The 21,884-nt window shown below is 41.0% G+C and overlaps 1 protein-coding gene across 2 annotated transcripts in view; it reads left to right on the top strand.

The window, feature by feature from the left end:
- Window positions 1-21,884, top strand: part of XPO4 (exportin 4) — a gene marked incomplete at its 5' end in the record, with an annotated part of 68,510 nt that overhangs the window by 15,382 nt on the left and 31,244 nt on the right. For both annotated transcript variants that reach the window (XR_014009389.1, XM_081198737.1), the window contains 7 exons: window positions 308-449; window positions 1,747-1,885; window positions 13,040-13,156; window positions 13,722-13,875; window positions 15,879-15,991; window positions 18,345-18,502; window positions 18,685-18,859. Coding sequence is in view for 1 of the 2 variants with exons in the window: in XM_081198737.1 (XP_081054863.1) it covers window positions 308-449; window positions 1,747-1,885; window positions 13,040-13,156; window positions 13,722-13,875; window positions 15,879-15,991; window positions 18,345-18,502; window positions 18,685-18,859 (998 nt within the window). The remainder of the gene's footprint in view (window positions 1-307; window positions 450-1,746; window positions 1,886-13,039; window positions 13,157-13,721; window positions 13,876-15,878; window positions 15,992-18,344; window positions 18,503-18,684; window positions 18,860-21,884) is intronic.

Consider the following 21,884-nt stretch of genomic DNA (forward strand, 5'->3'; position numbering starts at 1 on the left):
GAATTGTAGTCTCAAAACATATGGAGGGCTGAGGTTGAGGAAGCCTGCTCTAAATCACCCTTCTCTAACCTCCATGCAGTGCTGGCTGTGTCTGATGGGAGCATCTAGAGGGCACCAGGTTGGGGAAGCCTGCTTTAAATGAAAAAACATTATGACCTGCCAGTTGCCACTTAATTCTGATTGGGAAACCCTTTGAACGTGCTTGGTTTGTGCTAACTGCGTTTAATTGTGGCGGGTTTGTGTAACCAGTGCCTTCTAGGTTAGTTCCTGTGGATTGCAAACTTACCATTTTGCATCTCTCCGGCAGAAACTAGTAAAGTGGACTATGTCCTTTTTCAAGCTGCCACGGCGATCATGGAAGCAGTTGTACGAGAATGGATTCTGTTGGAAAAAAGTAGCATCGAGTCCCTACGAACATTCCTTTTAACATATGTCTTACAAAGACCTAAGTAAGTACAATATATGGTACTGCTAAAAAAAAAAAAAAACTTCTGTAAGGGTGCCAGTTCTTAAAAAAATGTTGTAAGTGTTCCTGTTCAGAAATACGGAACCTAGTCAATGAGAAAATGCCTTCTGTTTTCATGGGGAGGAGCATAGTTTATTGATAAGATCACGTGGTTTGCATGCAGAAAGCTGTGGGTTTCAGGTAGCAGGTGACAGGGAAAACTCCTTGCCAGAGAACTGTAGAGAGCTGCTCCCAACCAGGGTAGAGAAGATTTGACTAGATAGACAATGACTTGAGTCCCGATCTGCATATACATATAAAACACTAGCATGCCACTTTCAACAGTCGCAGCTTCCCCCAAGGAATCCTGGGAACTGTAGTATTTTACGCCTCCTGAGAGTTGTTAGGAGACCCCTATTTCCCTCACAGAGCTACGGTTCCCAGAGTTCCCTGGAAAGAGGAATTGGCTGTTAAACCACTTCTGTTGTCTGCAGGGTTTTCTGCTTTGCCAGCACATTCCCCACAGGAAGCACGCTGCCAAAACAGAGCACAGCAGGATTGAACTCCGCGCTCCTGCCCATCAGCTGACATTGCTCAGCCGGGGGCCGATCCACTGTCCCTCAGACCTTGGTGGGGGGGCTGGACTATATTTTGAAGAAGAAAAATGAATGAATTCCTATGCCCCACAAATAACCCAGAGATGCATTTGAAATAAAAGCACACATTCTACTCATGTAAAAACACGCTGATTACCGGACTGTCTGTGGGCCAGATTGAGAAGGCAGTTGGGCCGGATCTGACCCACAACTAGATGATCCTCAGGTTCCCTTCCAGCTCTACAGTTCTTTGAGATTGTAACATCATTGGAATTCTATTCAGGCAGATGGATGATGTCTGTGCTACTTATATTAACCATGGGGAATTCTATACCATAGGGGCTAAAGAAGTTTGCAGTAACTTAAAAGAAACATCTCTCAAAGATTGCAGCTAATGTTCCAGATAACGTGCAAAAATTAATGCACAAGAGAACCGGGCTCAAAGCAGCAGCAGACCAAACAATTCAGTTCCGGGGGGACGGGACCTTTGTTCCACTAGATGTTAGTGAACTACAACTCCCATCAGCCCCAGCAAGCATTTTCAAAGGCCAAGGGTGATGGGTTGTAGTTCAGCAACATCTAGAGGACCAAAGGTTCCTATCCCGGCTCTACTCCAAGAGCAGTACAGCTAAGGATTTTACTTTATAAGTCTTGGACCAGTTGCCTTGATTCTGAATATTAATTTTTTGAAAATTTTATTTGCAGCCTCCAGAAGTATGTGCGGGAGCAGATATTGTTAGCCGTAGCGGTAATAGTGAAACGAGGGTCCTTAGACAAATCAATTGAATGCAAGAGCATTTTTCATGAAGTCAGCCAGTTGATAAGCAGCGGCAACCCCACAGTGGTAAGTTCCTGCGTTTTAAAATGTATTTCAACCCATCTGCACAAACCTTTCCTCACAAACTTAAGGCACTTAAAAACTGAATCCGGTGAGTTGCACTGAGGCCTGGTCTTGGTCTACACATGCAGCAGAATGTGGTTGCAGAGTGCACTATGTCTCTTCGGCCTGCATCTGAGAAATCATATACTTGTGATTTTCCTGTAAGTAGAAAGTTAGCACAGCAGAGAGTGAGTGGAGTGGGATGGAATACGCTTTTTTCTGATATTCTGGAGCTTTACTTGGCAAGGATTGTTAAAACCTGTAGTTTGCAGAGTTACAGCCCGCTTGACCACTTCATCCTGCTGCATCTGTAAGCCAGGCCGAAGTTGTTGCTTGAGTAGAAGTTCGCCATTAAGTCGGGAAAATGAACTAGCGATTGTGAAATGAATTTAGTTATGGTATGGTAATAAGTTAAATCCCAGTACTCTGCCACGATGTGAGATCATTATACTTTGATTCAGATTTGACACTTAAATACAACACAAGTGATATGTTATTCTCCCAGTGATTCATTGTAGAGCTCTCATTCACATTATTAATGTGACAACTTCATTTGAATGTTAGTACTGAACTTGTTTGAAGAGCCACAACAGTTTGATATCAGAGTGGATTTTCCATTGGCAAGCATTGTTTCCCTTGCACTCAGTTCAATTTGCATCTGTCCCTTGCTGTGTCCTGTCTATGATTCAGCTGTTGGAATTGTCTGAGGGAAGACCTTTTCCATTCCCTGGGGAAGTGGTGTGGTTAGGCCGAAGGGGTGTGTGTGTGCCGGCACAGAACTGAAAATGGCAATACAAAATTTACTCGTGTTACATTCTTAGAATCCAATGAGGAAATATCCTCCAGCCTCTCTGAAGCTCTAAATAGATTTCCAGTACCTTATTTCCACTTGTGTGCCTTTAGAGTTCAATTCCACACACTAAGCCAGAAGATAAGGTTTAAAAAGTTCCGTTGTGGAAATAAGCCATCTAGATTTCAAACTGAAACCTTTCCTAGTTAAAGCCAAATAAGTTGAAATGCTTATCTGCGACTAATGCTTGTCCAAAGATAAGACATGCATGTTTGTTTTCCCCAGATGAAATCTGTGCTACAGGTTCTGTGAGCCGACTAACAAAAAATACTGAAGGGGGTGTAGTGAGAATAATGCAACTCCTATCGCAGTGCTACAAAAAGCACAAATATGTATAAAACCAAAATCATTGCTTGAAGAGTGTGTGTGTACAGTTGTGCCTTAGATCCCAAATGCCTTGGTACTCAAACGTTTTGGCTCCTGAACGCCAGAAACTGGAGTGTTCTGGTTTGCAAACATTCTTTTGGAATCTGAATATCCGACGGGGCTTCTGCGGCTTCTGATTGGCTTCCTGCAGCCAATCAGAAGCTGCGCTTTGGTTTCCTAACATTTTGGAAGTCGAACTGATTTCTGAAACCGATTCCGTTCGACTTCCAAGGTTCAACTGTATAGGAACTGCTGGCTTTTGCATGGTTGGAATGTAGCCCACTATACAAAGGGACTCTGGCTTTCCCCACTTTCCCTCTGGCCCTGACCACTGCTAGCATGTGGCCCTAGAATGTTGTACACAGTGGATTGAGAAGGGTTCCTCGTCCTTGTTTTCGGGAGGGAAGCTATGCAGGAAGCCATTAGAGCAGCGTGGGAGCAATTGGGGTAACAACTGAAGAGGCCCCAGATTTGCATCACGCAACAACAGCCAGATCAAAGAGCACCTTGAGTTTTTCCAAAGAACCCAACAAAGTCCTGCATGTGATGTAGAGCAGTGCTGGATCAGCACTGTTTTTTCAGGAGCAATTCTTGGGTACAGATCTTCTCCAGATCGTTGCTCAGGGGTTGGGAGTGTGTATCTTGCCACACAAATTGAGCCCAATGTGAATTAGTCAGTCTCCACAATAAAGTGAGTTTTATCAAACAGAAAATGCTTCTCACATTTAAAGAGCAAGTGTACCATTCTATGCAAACACATGCATTTTTAATTACATGGATCTTGTGTACCAAATTGGAAAGAGATGCAATATTGCATGTGTTGATTATTTCTGCTTTATAACTTGAAAACGTTTTTCTATTCCTTACAAGTGAAATTGGGCAATATTTTTTTTGAGCCATTAATTCATAGGACTACCAGGCACCACATAGAATTGATTCAGAGGCCTAATCTTGCTCATTGACCATCAATGAAGAGGTTTACACATTTTTGGTTATTCAAAAAGCCCTTGACAAACTGCAAAATACACCTTATACAGAGGTGTCTAAAACACCATTCACTTGTTCTATGAGCTGAGGAGGGTGGACCAAACTGCCTCATTGTGAAAGTTTCTACCTCTTGTAATCTGTTGCACTATAGCCTGCTTCAGTCTCTGATGGACAGAGCTTCTGCTAAAACGCCAGTGACTAATTTTAGTCAGCTTAATTCATGCTTTCCATCACTGATTCCAAGATGCTGAGGAAATGTATGTGGGAGAGACTCCTCTTAACCACAGATGCCTGCAGTTCCTTGGCCCTGGACCTTGGTACTCTTTCTGCTTTTGCTATTTGAAGGATTCCCCTTTCTGAGACCTAAAGTGCAAATGCATCATACTTGTGTGTGTGTGTGTGTGCGTTTGCTTGCTTCTAGCTGCCTGGGGAGCTGCCTCATATTAATACATAAAAATAGTCTGTTCAATATGTCAAACACTGCTTCTAATGTGTTGAGCGAGCTGTGTACTCTTGGAAAGTTTCAAAGCAGAGGAGGAGGGTAAAGGTGTTCATGATGGGCTGTGGAAAACTTTGGAATGGATTGAAATCAGCATTTCGGTAAAGGATTGCTATAAAACGGAACTAAAAATTTATTCCCCTCCCGCATAAAATGTGTTCTAAGGAAGCAATTTTTAAAAACACTTTGTAATTGAAGAAAAACTCATCCCAGTTTTGTTTTTAAAAAAATGAATTTATTTCAGTACAGTCATGAAGCAAAAGTTTCAGTGAAAAATTCTGAGCTAGCTGTTACATTTTGTGTCCTTTGGGGGTGCCTTATTAATAGCATGAGAGAGAGAAGCTCTGTTCAGCTATAACACCAACCTGTGGTTTGCTGCTACACAAACCAGCCTCATGTTCCTTCCTCCCCCCCCCCTTGCACTTTGCAGATCAAGTTGCTACAATGGTGCCTCGCAAGACGAAAATAATTCGTTCCGCGAGTCTTTTCGTCTTGCGATGTTTTTCGTCTTGCGAAGCACAGTCCGTCGCAACTGCGCCTCTTCAAGCGGCTTTAAGAAAAAAGCGCAAGATGTTTTCGTCTTGCGAAGCAAGCCCATAGGGAAATTCGTCTAGCGAAGCAACGCAAAAACGGAAAACCCTTTCGTCTAGCGAGTTTTTCGTCTTGCGGGGCATTCGTCTTGCGGGGCACCACTGTACTTTTATTGTTGCATTTGAACATTAAACTGTGGTTTGTGCCTGCCCTCCAAACCTGGATTGCACCCCACTGTTTGAAGCTGGTTTGTGTTCTGCTTTGGAACGGTAGCACAACCATAGTATGTCTGTTTGGATGCAGTGTTTTGTGGAAATGGGCAAAGGAAGTTAACTCGTGGGATCTGAACTTGCTCTGATGGTGTTTCCTGCTTGGCAGGGGGTTGGACTCGATGGCCCTTGTGGTCTATTCCAACTCTATGATTCTAGAGCAAGTTCATATTTTTGGAAATTTAAAAGCTTAAAAACACCAACCTACAAGGAAATGTATAGAGGGGTAACTCTTTGAAGTGGAACAAAAGGATCTGAGAACACGCAAGCAAGCTGACCAAACAGTTTCAGAGGAAAATTGCAGTAGCATCACCATACAAAACTAACTCATTTGTTATAGACAGAACAAAGTGGAATGGATGACGGTTAGAAATCTTGCCAGTGGGAATATATTGTTCCCGTCTCTGAAGCAGGCAAGAAGGCAGGCTATCACTTGGGGCAATTTTGTCCATGAAGTGCCTTGTAAATTTGTAAAACAGGCTGCACAGTGAATTCTGGCAAACGCTTCTTGATTCCAGCGCTGCTAACTTTAACAGAGGTTGACATCGAAACGTGGTAGCAGCCACTGATAGAAAGGGCATCACATTGTAGTCTTGACTATAGTTCAGTACACATAGGACAGTTCGGCCATATTGGAACTGATAAGCCCCACCCCTTGATAACAGTTCTACTATGAAGCAATGGAACCCCTTAGGCTTTGTACCGATCCTTTTTCTATATAAAGGAAAAGCAGAAGTGGATTCTCGAAACATTTTATTTATTGCGTTTATACATGACCTTGTTGCCAAGTCACCCAAGATGGTTTGCAATCTTAAAATATCGAAGCAAATGATACCGAACAGTAGAGCAGAGTCCTTCCGGGCTGACTGATGGTCCTTTGGGGACCATTTGGCATGATCTCCCTGGTCTGGACCTTCCTCACATCTGCCTTCCTTCAGGGCACACAGATCTGAAGTAGCAAGAGGGTGAAGGGGCGCAGGCGACCTGATAGTTGATTCAGGAGCAGTGGTATGCGGCCCATAGGAGCCTGGGCTGCTTCTCTTCTTCCTTCCCTCAGGGCACACAGATCTTAAGTTTTATGATCTAGAAGGGTCCTGTCCCTTCACTCCAGTTGTAAAAGACGTCAGGCAAAAACATTCCTCCTCAGTTAGGCCTTTGCTGTTGAAATCTATGTCCTTTTAAACATACGTGGCGTGTGGGTGTGTTATTATTATTATTATTATTATTATTATTATTATTATTATTATTATGCTACACATTTTTGTGGGGGATCCTTTTGGTGCAGGATTTTATGTTGTAAACTACCCTGTGATCTTCAGATGTTGGGCAGTATATAAATTTAGCAATGAAAACGTAAAATAAAATAACCTGTGTTTTATAAATGGGAGCTGGAAAGAGTGCAACAGCAAACGAAAGCCCAAGGGGCTTCTTCATGCTTCCCCTTCTTCTCTAGGGCCCAGATTAGTAATGTTGGTGCTTTCCGCCCACAACTTGGCAAGGGAAAAGGAAGGGGAAGCAAAATTGCATAGCCCACAGACAGATGGCACAACGAAACCTCATGTGTTAAAGCAGGTAATTTAGTAGAGAGGTAAATAAACAAGGCATGGTTCAGTAAGAAACCTATATAAATGCGAATGTGTGTAAACTGTTTAAAAATAGATAACCCAATGCAGTTTCAAGAAGTGTTGCCAAATTTAGCCCTCTTCAGGCATCTGTGCTCCTGTTACTAATAGTGTTTTGAAGAAAAATGAAAATACATCAAGACAAGATAAATGGAGAATTCTGTCAATGGACCAGTTTTGTGTAATTAGGTCCTTAAGCGAGGGAAGCTGGGGGTGCTGATTGATAGGCCAGTGTGCTGTAGCAACTAGAGTGCTGGACTAGGGCCTAGGAGACGAGATTGAAATCCCCACGAAGCTCAGTGAATGGCCCTGGGCCAGTCAGCACCTCTTAGCATGGCCTCCCTCACAGGGTTGTTGTGAGAAAAAAACTCCTCCTTGAAGGAAAAGTGAGGTATCAATCTAGTAATAAATACTAGAAAAAGAAAATAAAGGTGAACACTTTGTTGTTATGTTACACTAACCTATATAAAGCCACAAATGTTTATAGTGGGGTTTTTTCTTTGCTTTCTTGCTTAACTGTCTGTTTAATTTATATTTATTTATTTATTTCCATTCATGACTAGTGTAACATAGCGGAAAGAAATAAAAAGTGATAGCCTTAAAATAAAACACATCAGCAGTAAAAACAATTTCATATGTAAAAATAATTCTAAATTCAGTAAGGATACAGACTGGAATTATTTGGGCAATGATATCTGAGCACCCTAAGCTGAGAGATGGTTGTCTAGACATGATGCCCGTAGCTGAAAGGGGAGAAATGTCTCTGGTTAGCCAGTTACCTCTTGTTTTCATGCAGCTACATACATACACCCTAGTTTATGAACCTGAATTTGTGTGTTGATTCTTTGTTTGGTCTAATGTTAACTACTTGTTGACACGCTAACTCAAACTCTTAACTAATGTTTTTTTAAAAAATATCCCTGAATGCATAATTCAGCTGTAATGAAATGCAATTCAAGTCACATTTACTCAGTGTGCAGGATTTCTTGGGGAGATCCTTCTTTTCTGAAAAGCACCCATGCAACACCCAGCTAGCGCAGAGAGTGTGTGTGAGGGTTCTCATTGACTTGAATAGCAGCTGGATTTAACCCCAGAACATCTAAACAGTACAAATGATTCAGGATTGACTGAAAAAGAGAAGCTGTATTTACCACTTTTTCATCTGAGGAAGGTTGCATAAGGACAGGGACTTAAAACAAAAAGCTACTTGTTGAAGTTGCTCTTCTAGAAAACGGTTTGCTTCCAGAATGGCCGTTTTAGTTCCAGAGCTTCCTTGTTTCACTGCGCCTGCTTCCTCTCGCTGTATTAGTTGCAAGTATTTCTTGAGTGGTGCTATCAAATACTTCCTGCGTTCTTAGACATCAGCTAACAATGACAATATGGATTTCACAGAAGCATTTCAGAAGAACAGCCACCCTATAAATCATCTTGGCGGTGTCTGAAAATGATTTAAGACAGCAGGATTAGCTTCAGATGCTGCGATAACACAACTGTGAAGGCTCCTGGCCCTAAGTGCAGCACTCCCTCTGCTTTAGATATAAAGAGGAAAACACACATACACACAGGCGTTTTCCAAAGGGATTTCCCTGTTTTCTGTTTTGAGAAGCACTAGCAAAGGCAACTGGTCAAAGCAAAGCGATCCTTCTTCGCCTGCTGCGGACTAGGATGCACATGTCTGATGGAGACACAACAGTTTTAGCTGCCGAAATTAATTCTCCGATCAGATTCTGTGTTTTGGACAGGTGTGCACTCTCCCCTCTATTTTCCTAAACAGTCTTTGAACTCTTATCCCTTTCATCCTCTGTAACCTAACCACTCTCAAATAAAACGGTGCGCGTATGCCATTGACAGTCCCAGACACAAGTGTGAAATCCCTTCAGACATTCATTCTGGCTTTATCATTCAGTTTAAGTGACATTCTTTTTTGAAGGCACGAGTCACACTTTTGGTAAGAGCACGGCAGCATGCAGAAATAATTCATACTATTTCTCTTATAATAAAACAGTATATATGTATATTTATATTTTTTTTGCAAAGTAGCATTATTGAGTTCATTAGATCCTAAATTTAAACAACAATCATAATTGTCTGGGACCACTTTTCTTCCACTGGGTGTCTGATTGCCCAGTTAATCTCTCTTAGCACATTCTCATTGATCTTCTGTTAGAGCAGCTGAAAGTCTCTTTTAAGCATGGCAAACTTTTATAAAGTATATTCCTGGTAGTAAAGCCCAACTGGGGTAAGTGCCAGGCTATTCTAAGAGACAATTCACTCTGCAAACAAGAGAACTATTTTATTTTGTCAGATGGGGTTATTGTTTGGGTATGTAGTTTGTTCATGTGGTGGAACTAATGAAATTTCTGGTGGGTGAGACAAACTAGTTTCATGAGGTACAATCTTTACTGGTATGAAGCTAATGTACTGTCTCCAGTTACACACGTTAGATCTGTCTTCTTAACCAGGGTTCGAGGTGGATTTGCAAACTTTGGTTAGCAGGCAATTCTAGCCAGTTTTAACCATTGTTTGGGCCAATGCTGACCAAGCTGCACAGCGTGGTTAAAGCAAATCACAGAAGGAAGAGAGAAATTGGGGAGGGAGAGGAAAGAACATGTGAGATGACAGCACACTGATCTGCTAACCATGGTTAGTAGATCAGGAATATTACCTCTGCGCCAGTCTGTTATAGTGATATAAAATACTACTATGGAGACTTAACAAAAATTAAAGGACTGAAATCATCAGGTATTGTTTGAAGTATATGAGAATATAAGGAAAGGATAGAGACCTGCTGCCCAGCACTTAAATTTCTTGAAATTTGCTTTTGTAGTAGACTATCAGGAAGCAAGCACACCAGAATTCAGGACAATGGATGAATGGGCCAAAGCCATAACCTGCATGCACTGCAGCAGTAGGCAATAATAAGTATTTCTAGAAAATAAAATAAAGCTTTTTGCTTGTTTGTTTTGGCTGTGGAGTCCAAACTCACTTTTGTAATTTTCCACTGAATTCCACTTAAATGCATATTTAATCTAAAAGTCTCTTTTTCTTTTTCTTTCTTTTTTTCTTGGATTGTCTGGGATTTATATAGCTAAGAAGAATGTTAATTTTGTGTATACTAGCTGAGATAACTAGCTCTCTGTGGGGTCAAGGTACTGACATCAGAGGCATTTCTGAACAAAGATGTCGCAGTTGGTGGGTGGATGGCACTACTGTCAGCTGTTGCGTGACCTCGCATAAATAGTATCATCACGACTTTAATCTTTCGGGTGTTCAGAGGTAGTGTGCATATTTCCGTTTAACCCCTGGACACTTGCCGGCATGCATGACCCTTTAACAATTCCTGTTCCTCTGTCCATCCTTGGCACCTTGGCTCCAAATAGTCTAGGAATAAAGCCAATAGTTGTAGACATCTATTGTGCACCCAACCATTGTGAAGAGCAAAACAATGGAATATGGGACATTTAATGTATGATATAGAGGACCTATAAATCGCTCTCCCTTGCAGAATCAGGTATTGTGACACTTATTGCCAAAGGTACCATTTGGTATTTGAAAGTTCGCCTTAAACGTAAAGCTTGACCCATTTGGAACAAGAGTATACACCTTTAATGGAGTCTGGAAGATCTATGAACTTCAGTGCATCTGGAAATTTTGGTGATGAACTAAACAAAGTTCACTACTACAGATTTTAGAGGAATTCATTGATACAGGTAGGGTTTTCCTATCCAGGTACTGGCCAGGTCAAGACCTGTTTAGCTACCAAGATAAAACAGCAACAGACCTTTGTCTGGAAAATACAAATACTACTAATATGAGCATGCAATATTTAAAGCTTCTAGCTTTTATAGGGGCTTTGGAACCTTGCAATAAGAACATAAGAAGAGCCCTGCTCGGTGATACCAAAGCCTCATCCAGTCAAGCATATGTTTTTTTCACTGTGGCTAACCAGATTCCTGGATGAGGCCCACAAGCAGGGCATGAGTGAAGCAGCCCTCTCTCCTGTTGCTGCCCCTGGTCTTGGAGTACACAGCCATCATGTCTAGTGATAACCTTATCTATGAGTTGGTCTAATTCCATTTTAAAGGTTTCCATATGGGTAGCCACCACTACGCATTGTGATTGTTCCATCGTATGCTGTGTGAAAAGGTCTTGTCTTTCCTGAATTTTCCACTGTTCTGCTTCATTGAAGTTCTAACCTTTTGAGAGAGAGAAACTTCTCTATCCACATTCTCATGTGAAATTTATATGTGTCCAACTTTAACCCCCCCCCCAAAAAAACCCTTTAAAGCCCCAGGTGTTGTAACCTGGCAAGATTATGACTGATCCACGACAATAAGTAGCTCTTTCGAGTATAAAGGTAGCCGAAGTGTTCTAGAAAGCCAGATTCTGAATTTTATTTATTGATTTAGGAATCTCAGCCGTTAGGTTTTCTTCTTTTCCTTTTGTGCATCCCCCCCCAAATTTTTCAAAAAGAAGGCGGTATACAACTATGTTCTGCCTCCATGGTCAGAAGCCATGTGCTTCTGAATACCAGTCGCTAGAGGCGAGAATCCTGCTGTGCTCATGTCCTGCTTCCAGGTTTCTGACAGGCATCTGGATGGCCCCTGTGTGAGAACAGGATGTTGGACTAGACGGGCCATGAGCCTGACCCGGCAGGCTCTTCTTACATCATGTTCCTAAATTGTGCGCAGAGTAAACCCTTAAGGCTGGATTCAACTAAAGGTTGTATTACTGCAAAGTCCTCTGTGTGGGTCTACCGTTGAAGTTGGTCTGGAGGCCTTAGCTCGGGGTCCCTTCCAGCTCTGCAGCTCTATGGTTCTATGAAACTACTGCCAGAATATAACACCTTGTTTGGAGGATTTGCACTGGCTGCCAACCTGCTACCAGGGCAAGTTCAAGGTAATAACTTAGAAGGCCTTTTATAACTCAGGAGCAGGTTACTTGAGAGATCACCTTATCCCTTATATACCCACCAGGTCACTGTATTCTGCAAGTAACTTGTAGCAGGATTTTCTGTGTAGCTGCCGCAGTTCTGTGGAACTGCACCCCTGTTAAGATATGGCACTCACTACCTGTTCTTGCCAGAACTAAATGAATACATTTTTGTTTCAACAAGCTTTTCCAACTGCCTTCGGTGTTCATTTTTTTATTGTTTTTAGACCTTTAAAACTATTTAGACCGTTTAAAACTATTTTAGCTGTTTTATGGTGGGTAGGTAGGTTTGGTATGTTCACCTTGAGACACAAGTGAAAGATGATTAATAAATTAATTTTTTAAAAAATACTGAGATTTTTTCACTGGTAGCCCCTGTAAGTGACTTGGACCATATAACTATGTGTTTATTGTCTGACTTTCCAATGTTTTCAGTAGGGCTGGGTGATACCTAAATACTGTGATATGACTGATATATCACAATGTATGGAATGTATCTCGGCTGCTTCTTCCTCCCCACCTTAGGGGATGAAGCAGCAGCAGAGATATATCACCCAGCCCTACTGAGCAAGCTCCCATACCACTCCGGCTCGCATGAACTGGGAGGGCAATAGGGGCTTCCTTAAACTGCTCACCTGGAGAGTGGGAAGCCTGAGCAGAAGCAGTCACCATTTCAAAAAAGAGAAGGAATTGGCAAATATATATATGGACTGTTCCTGTGGATCAAGTGACTTTTCTTCTTTAAGTTCTCAAAGCTCTTAACCTAGCTCAAGGTTGTCATCTGAACTGAGAATCAATCACAATCAGTCCATCATTTGAAAAATAAGACTTTAGAGCCGTTGCCCCAAATTGGCAACTAGACATTCTATTTTGGCGACTGTAACCTTGGTTTAAGGAGCCATTTGGCCCCTAGCTTATATATCTGAGTTTCTAACATTGGTTTTCTTAAAATAAGTAATATAACAGATGTATTGTGTTAAGATATTGTTGAGGTTTACTTCATCATACACTTAATTTAGTAGTAGTAATAATAATAATAATTCTTCCCCTGTATCCTTGCAGCAAACACTGGCCTGCTCCATTTTAACAGCGCTGTTGAGCGAGTTCTCAAGTTCAAGCAAAACCAGCAACATTGGGCTAAGCATGGAGTTCCACGGCAACTGCAAGCGGATATTTCAGGTAAACAAAGGACACATGGTTTACATTTCTTCTTAGAAATATAGAATAAAGGAAATCCCTATTTCACTTACAGATATGTACACAAAAGTAAACAGAGTATCTATAAGCACAGTAGATGAGCTTGTAGGTAATAGACAAGACTTATCTCCATGAGCCTCTTCACACACACGCATTGCATTAGATCACCTGTCATCTGAAAAGAGCTGTCTGTTAACTTGGACCATAGCTGAGTGCTTTGCATGCACTTCAATTCTTGGCATCAGTGGTGGGCTTTGGGGAGGTGGTGGGAGAGATGGATCTAGCCTCGCCCCCCTAGTCCACTGATTGCACGCCACTGCTTAGCATTTCCAGGTAAGGCTGGTTAAAGGTCTTCTCACTGCCAGCCGATCTAGAATCCAGTTAGCACCCCTGCCCTAGATAGACCAGTGATCTGACTTGGCGCAAGGCAATCTTCAGATTGCATAGAACACACACTAAGGAGCATGTCTTTTTTATTTTTAAAAAAATCCTGATAGTTTATTATTTTAACCAAAGAAATGTAAACGTTTTTGCTTATCCTGCACAGGAAGACGACCTCCGACAGATATTCATGCTCACAGTAGAGGTACTACAGGAATTCAGCCGGCGTGAAAACCTTAATGCTCAGATGTCTTCAGTCTTTCAGCGTTACCTTGCACTAGCCAATCAGGTCTTAAGCTGGAATTTTCTCCCTCCAAATTATATCCTTTTGAAGATCGTTTATTACATGTGGGAAATAATCACCTGATCTTGACAAACAGTCTTGAGGAAATGTAAGCTTCAGAATTCTAATTTTATTCCCAACGAGCTGCTACGTTTGCTATGTCACTGCATTCTTTGCTAATCACTCATAGTTCGCTGTTGCAAATGCATCAAAATATTTGACTAAGCATCTGCAGAAAGACAACAATTAGCAGCACAACAAAACCGGAGCTAGATAGGAGCTGGAATTAGACTCCCGGGTCAAGAGGATACCGAACCGGGGGTTTATTAATATATGTGGTTATACAGTTAGACATATACTTATGCTGAAGCTGCTATTTATATTTTTGTATTTATCTGGGTGTTTTTATTTATTTACATGGGAGTTGCTAGGTTCTTAAAAGACTTTGGGGCACAGGCCTATGACAGAAATCTGCCTCTGGGCAAATTAAGATGGCAGGAGGCTGGGGTCCTACTGACATTGCACTTTGCAGCACACCCCACCCCCACCCCTAAGCAAAGTTAAAAATAAGAGGTTAAAAAAGGGGGGGGAGGTGCTGGAGGCCAAAGGGCCCATACAGAAGACAAGCCCCACTGTTCTGGTCATAGCAACTGCTGCATTTACACTTTGTAATAATAATACATACTTAATATGTTGTGAGAATCTTTCAACTCTTTATCTTTAAAAGCTAGTGTGCACCCTCTTGAATTACATTAAGGCCTACCCTTATTGCAAATGGTTTTTATTTAAATCGAATAATTGTCAAAGGCATTGCATTCTGACAGCACTGAAATGGTTTCTTTGTTGTTGTTTTTCAATTTTCAGCACCCCCCCAAAAAAAAGCCTACCAGGGTGGTGAATGATGTGCAATGTAATTTACCACTCCAGTTTTGAAATTAACCAACTATGCATCATTTTTGGGGGGGCCTCCAAAAGCTGTGCAATGCATCTTTAGGAAGAAATATGTGTTAAGCGGTTTAGCCCTTCAGACCAATGGCTTCTTCCTGCTTTATGTGTGGAACTTTAAAATGAATGGAATATTTTTCTGTGCTTGGCAAAATACGATAAATTGAACCACACAATAAATTGGATAACTGCCAGATATCTTAAACATTCATAGTTGGTTATAACTTTGGTTTAACGTTGAGTGCAAATGTTCACATCTTTATTACATGTATATTTTTATTGCCGAAATAAATCTCATAATATTTTGTAATAGTTCTCTGTGATAGGGTTGTTCAGCCGTGTTTATTTTAGAGGAGTCTCCCATTTTGATGCTCTAGCCCCATAGAACTCATTGGATGTCCGTTGATTCAGAAATCCTTAGCTCATTTACTTGGAAATAAGACCCACTGAAATTAGTGGTAGTCCTTCCTTCCTCTTTCTTTCTTTCTTTCTTTCTTTCTTTCTTTCTTTCTTTCTTTCTTTCTTTCTACCTTGGATTCTCTCCATCCCACCCCGGCAGGATGGCTCTGCCCCAGTCCTGTATATATTAGGATTTTCATTTGTTCTTCTGCATAGCTTGAAGATGAACTGCGTTTAATTCTGTGAAGCCTGTTAGACTGTTATAAAGATCAGGATCAACAGATTTCAAAGGGCTCGTTATAGATTTGTGATAAAGCCAGCCAATAACATTTCAGAATGGTTTAAGAAAAATATTTTGCTCAAGTTTGCATACCTGCCAAGTGTGGTATCATTTTTGTTTCCCTTTCTCCTGTCACAACGGGATGGTTATTAAAGTGATTGTGCCACTATGGAATGTCTCGTCATTGTGATCAAACTGTTATCTGGCATTCCTAGGGCATTCTTTTTTCCCAGTCCTTAATACCTTTTATTCCTTGCCCTCATGCATGAATTATGCTGTGTATGTGGAGGGGCTTAAAGCTTGTTTCCATTGCATTCTTTCTGAATGGGACCTGTTGTATCTGGGATTCTTTTTTTTCTTTCCTCTTTCTTTAAAGCCAAGTCGGAATGTTGTTGTTGACCTTGACACCCGATAACTAGGCAGACATTATATAGCTATGTTTGAATCCTCACAAAATGTGATGCTAAAGCCAACAGAGTCCTGGCGTGAGACCCTCCTGGACAGCAGAGTTATGGAGCTTTTCTTTACGGTAAGTCCCATTTTGCTGTTGCTAGCTTAGTAGGAAAGAAGCTGGGGCTCCCTTCTCTGAATTCAGGTGAGGGTTGCATAATGAAATTCTCTTACTTGCCAAACAGCTATATTTCTAAAGGTCACACTGTTTTTGTTGGTTTGTTTGTTAGAGGTTAACAGAAATCTGCCTATGTGCGCCTAGATGTTGTTGCTTTAAGATCTTGTTTGGTGAACAGAAATGAAGGCACTGCATTTATGTTTCCAGTGAATTTTAATAATGTTTAATCTGGGTGTCATTTAGGCCTAAGAAGTGGTGTTGCAGTGTGAAGTTAGTCAATTCCCTAATAATGACACTTAATTAAAAATTCCCGGTCGATTATAAAAAGCAGACAGATCCTTGCTTGCTGTCTCGAAAGGCCCTATTCTCATTTGGTATAGCAGAACTTAATGCAGCTTAATGGCTGTTTTCCCATGTAGGCAACTTCCTACTTTGATGATGTTTCCGTGCAGGAAAGATGTGCGTCGCTGTCATAAGCAACCAGGGACACATGCGTCAATCTTGTCTTGCATGTTTGCTGCATGTGAACAGTGCACATGTATGTCTTCTACATAGATCTTACTACCATATAAGAGATCATGGCATTGCATGTGAGGCAGGCTTTGGTGCCTTGAGCACTCTGTTCAGGAAATCTGCAGCCATCTAGACATGTTCAGTGGTGCTTTTCCTCCCAAATGGGTAGCTGTAGGATTGCAGCATTGGTTACCTAAAGGCTCCAAATCATTGCAAATTAATGGAAAAAAGGACAATGCTTTAAGAATATAGATTACCATCCTGAAAAAAAGACATGGAAGAAACCAGTTTAGGTTTATCTCCAGGAATAAAATTGTGTATTGCAGGAATGTGCGGGTATTGGTTTCAAAGCTAAGAAATATTTAAAACTCTTGTCTAGATGTCAAATAACGTTTAGTAAATATTTTGTATAGTGTATTAATTTGCTTGACAATTTTAGCTGTTGTGTGTACATAGTTACTTGTGAGCTTTTTTATCTTGCTCAAGCATTTTCAAAAAGGTGAAAAACTTGCTGGCAGACTATTTAACAGCTGCACACAATGTGAACAGCTGTCTAGACAACCCAGACAGTTGCTACTGTCAGCTGGGAACCTCCACAAGCAAATAGTTTTTGCATTTACAGGTTAACCCTTTCTAATGTAATTCTCTGTTACGAGGTCTCTGGCTCAAAGGCTCACTTTTATTGGTAAAATAACTTATTTTCAAATTATATCACTCTTTTTACCAGGCACACTTAGATTTATTTTAGATGTCAAATTCATACAAATGAAATGGTAACTAACACATTTATCAGCTTTTTAATGGCTTACTAAGTATCTAAAAAGCAGAATCTGCTGTGCTGGCTAATTCCTGATTTGCAGTGTTTATTTGCCATGCTTGTGTTTCAGTAGGAGCTTTGATTAAACTAGAAAACATAGCACTACAGTGAATCTCATTATATTAAAAATTCAATGTGTTCCTTTAACCAAAGAGAACTCTAATTTAGCATCACTTCTATTTTTTTTAGTACTTTGAGATGGGCATTCATTTAATTTATATCCATAGATTTCAATTACTAGTATTATATTTCTTATTGGATGACTATTTCTTGATGTCGGATTCTAGAAGCTCTAATTGCATCCAATAGTTTATGTAAAGTAAGTTCCCTTGACATCCTTATTTTGTCATAAAAATTCAGTCAATAAATGGATGCTCACTTTGTTGAGATGATTTCTTCTCACTGAAGACCTCCTGAGGAAGAGTGACATGATCCTGCTCGCAGAAATGAGGGGATCAAAACGGAATCAAAAGATTTTGCTGCAAGCAAAATATATTTGGTTTCTTGCGGGTTCTGTGTTTACCTCTGCTAAAGAAGCATCTATATAATCTTGATTGAACTTGTCGACTAACTTTAGCAAGACACTGTAGCCCAGGCATAGTTAGCATAATACAGATGGCTGTCATTATTGCTGTTTTTAGAAGTAGCAGCATGTCTGACTGGCTGGCATCTGTTTCTCTCTTAAGTCTCAACATGCATAGACAGTTCAACATGTAGGTAGGTCCCAGCGAAACATTGCCTTAGACTAATTAAATATGGCTTATGAAGTTGGCATATTGAGAGGGCAGCTTGGAAGGTTTAAGTGCCTAGAAATAATAAGACTCTTGATTTCAAATTCAGTGGAGAAAGTTCTGAGCGTGTGTTGAGTGTGCATGGACTTGCAATGTGCTCTTTAGGATTGCGAGCCATGTGACTATGGTAGAAGAATGTCTAATTTCCTACCCCCGCCTCTCATGTGGTGTTAACCCTCTTGCTTCCAAAAAGGTGCATCGAAAAATTAGAGAAGACACAGATATGGCACAAGACTCGCTGCAGTGCCTAGCTCAGCTAGCCTCTCTCCATGGGCCAGTTTTTCCAGACGAAAGTTCTCAAGTCGATTACTTAGCTCACTTCATTGAGGGATTGCTCAACACTATCAATGGGTATGTAATAGGTTTGCTTCCTAGAATTTGAGGAGGGAGGGACTTGCTTCCTGTAGTTCTTTGCAGCTTGAACAGTGGCGTGGAATACTTAAAAGATTCTTGACAGTGGGTCTTGATTTGACTATGCCGGTAGAGTCATTTACTCTTTTCTCTTAAAAAATAAAAATGTTTTGTCTTAACAGAATTGAGATAGAGGACTCTGAAGCAGTGGGAATATCAAGTATAATCAGCAACTTGATCACTGTATTTCCTCGCAATATACTAACAGCCATTCCAAATGAACTTTTTTCTTCGTTCGTTAACTGCCTCACACACCTCACTTGCTCTTTTGGGAGAAGTGCTGCCTTGGAAGAAGTGGTGAGTACAGATCTTTGAATTCCTAAAGGCTTGCTTCAAAATTTTTATCTTAAGTTTTTAGTTCATGTTAATGCTGAGCTTGCCATGTATCCTCCACCCCCACCCCACAAATGCTAAATATATTTGTAATAGTTCTAATGAGTTGCGTTAGTGTACTTTTTGTGTGCAAACGGGGTAATTAGAGAGCACTTTTTGAGACAGTATTAGGCGAGAAGTTAGTACTAGTTCAAAACTTGGCACTTCAGCAGTGAATTCACATTTTAAAATTGTGTGTTAGGTACCTGCCTCAGTGTAGCAGCTTTTGAATTTTCCTTGAGAGTATAACTGATGTTTTTTTTTAATTAAGAAAATATTTTTAACGTGGGGAAACAGGAACCACAGAGTGAACAAATGAGGCTGCTTTGGGGTGTTTTTCTTGCTATGACACCATACCAAATCTAGTTCTTGTTAAATTATCCCTTTAATGCCCATCCATGAAATCATTGCCTTTTATTGGGAACAGCAGGATTGAATTGGACACTTCTGTTACATGAACAGCTTTGTTCACTGCTGTGCCTTTTATGAACTGGTAGTTGAAAAGGAAGCTCAATAAATCCTAAGCAGATAAACGTCTCCCTCGAATACGCTTCATGTTTTTCTGTGTAGTTTGACACACCTACAGGAAAGTACAGCTTGAGCACCAATACTGTGCCTGAAGCATGGAAATGAATAACTGTCACAACTATTCTTGTGAAGGATACCCAATTGATACGACAGGACTTCATTCTTCCCTCCTGGGTTCTTCTTGCAACTGCCCCACCATTTTACTATTTTCACTGCAAAGCTTCACATTTGGCATAACCTAGAAAAGACACACCGCTTCCGCAGCTGATTCCAGTTAGTTTATAATCAAGTAAGATGCACACATTACGCATAGCTCCTGCCATTCATGGAAGAGTTGACCTCAGGGGCTGTAGAATTTGTCAGGGCAGAATGTGGTGCTTCATAGCTATGTAAAGACATATTGCCAGGCAAAAATAATGTTTGTATTGGGGGGGGGGGGGACGGACAGCTTGTGCACAGGAGATATGGTCAGAAACCCAGGGGGTGGTGACTCGGGAGAGGACATGCTGCCTGGCAGCGCCTAACTTGTAGAACTTCCTCCCCACAAAAGTGCATCTTGCATCTTGATTATGCAACTTTCGGTGAATGCTGAAGAAACCTCTCTTTACCATGGCTTTTGACACTTGAGATGTATATATTTAGGACACACTTTGATTGAAATTTGCTTTAAACTGTTTTTGACATTGTGTTTTAATTATTGTTAGCTGCTCTGGGCCTGTAGGGTGAAGGGTGGCTAATAATAATAATAATAATAATAATAATAATAATAATAATAATAATACCAAAGACTGACAGACCAACTTTTCATAAATTGGCTTAAGACTCTGTTCTGGGTCTTAGTCAGTGCAAACTCTCGCCCTTTATAGCCTTTATTCTGCTTCATATGAAATCTCTTTTCATCTTATAATAAAGTTTTCTTGCAATGCCCAGTGTTGTCAGGCCTTACCACTTCTGATTGCAGTCTAGTGCATTTTGTCCTAGCTTGAAAGAAGTAACCATTGAACTGAAAGAAGTAATTATTGAAAGAAGTAATCATTGAATCTGCTTACAGTTCATTTGCGCTGAATGGATCTTCTGCCTTACACAAACAGTTCACCACCACTTGCATTCTTCCAGTTTTTATAATGCATACTCCCCGAAGGCTCTGAAGCCATCTTGTCACTAAAATCCTGAATGCAAGTAGTGGAATAATTTATTCGCTTTTGCTTAATTTTGGATGCAATGTCATAGTGGCATTTAGCTTTCTTGATTATGGTTTTTCTTTTGGCACAGATGGCTATATTTCAAACACCAGATGGGTATTAGATTTCCTGCAGAGGATTCTGCACTGACAGTTCTTAATACCTTGTAGGTTCGTACTGGTACAGCATGTCCTTGTGCCCAAAGAGTCTTTAAACGTGTGTTCTAATTAAATGACCAGGGAGGGACGCAACACGGTTATCAAACAAGCCCAATATCCTTCAGAACTTTTCTAAAGGCAGTTGATTGACTGGAAGCAAATTACAAGGGACAGTTTCCCATGAACTGCTCTGTTTGTTGATGTTTGCCTTTTCATGGGTTGGCCAAATTTTCAGGAAGACCAGCCTATGGGCTGTCAGGGCATTAGGCTCAAGTGGCTCAGGTTTCCTCATTCTTTAAAGATATTTTAAATAGTGGAATTACTAGAACAGCCTAGTTTTTGCATGTGTTCTGGTTTCACTTAACAGAACATGTATTTTTGGCTCACAAAGCTAATTTTTGCTTTGTATTTACAACATTCCAGTAGAATGGCATGATAGATCTCCATATGGTTTGGGAAAAAGCGTGAGTTGTGCTGTCAGGTTTCCTTCGTAATCTTTTACAGGCCTCCTCCAAGCTGTTTGCTTAAGAAGTATCCCTGTCCCACTTGGCAGGCTAGATGCTCAGGTGTCCCTCCTGAGGTTCTCTGCACACAGTAGGGAGGGAGGTTCTTTCACAGAACCAGGAATGTAAAAGCTCAGTCTGACATGAGAGCTCCCATTCTCTTGTTCTTAGAGGAGGATTTGGGGAGCAGTTATGCTATGCTGAAGTTTGGTGCAGGCAGAAGCAGCCCATGAGTGTTTGCTCCAAAAACCAAGTGCAGTACAGTCATCCCAAATCCCAAACACCGCAAACCCGGAAGTTAATGTTCTGGTTTGTGAAAGTTCTTTGGAACCTGAATGTCTGACGCGGCTTCCACAGCTTCCAATTGGCTGCAGGAGCTTCCTACAGCCAATCGGAAGCCGTGCCTTGGTTTCCAAACGTTTTAGAAGTTGAATGGACTTCCGGAACGGATTCCGTTTGACTTCTGAGGTACCACTGTGCATGGCACTCCTGAAGTCCCTCCTGATATGTGCAGAGAAGAGCAAGGATCAGCAACAAGCCAAAAGTTGTGGCGCCATATGAACTGAAGTTGATAACATTG

Source organism: Podarcis bocagei, assembly GCF_964188305.1.
Source record: "Podarcis bocagei genome assembly, chromosome: 6".
Lineage (NCBI taxonomy): Eukaryota > Metazoa > Chordata > Lepidosauria > Squamata > Lacertidae > Podarcis > Podarcis bocagei.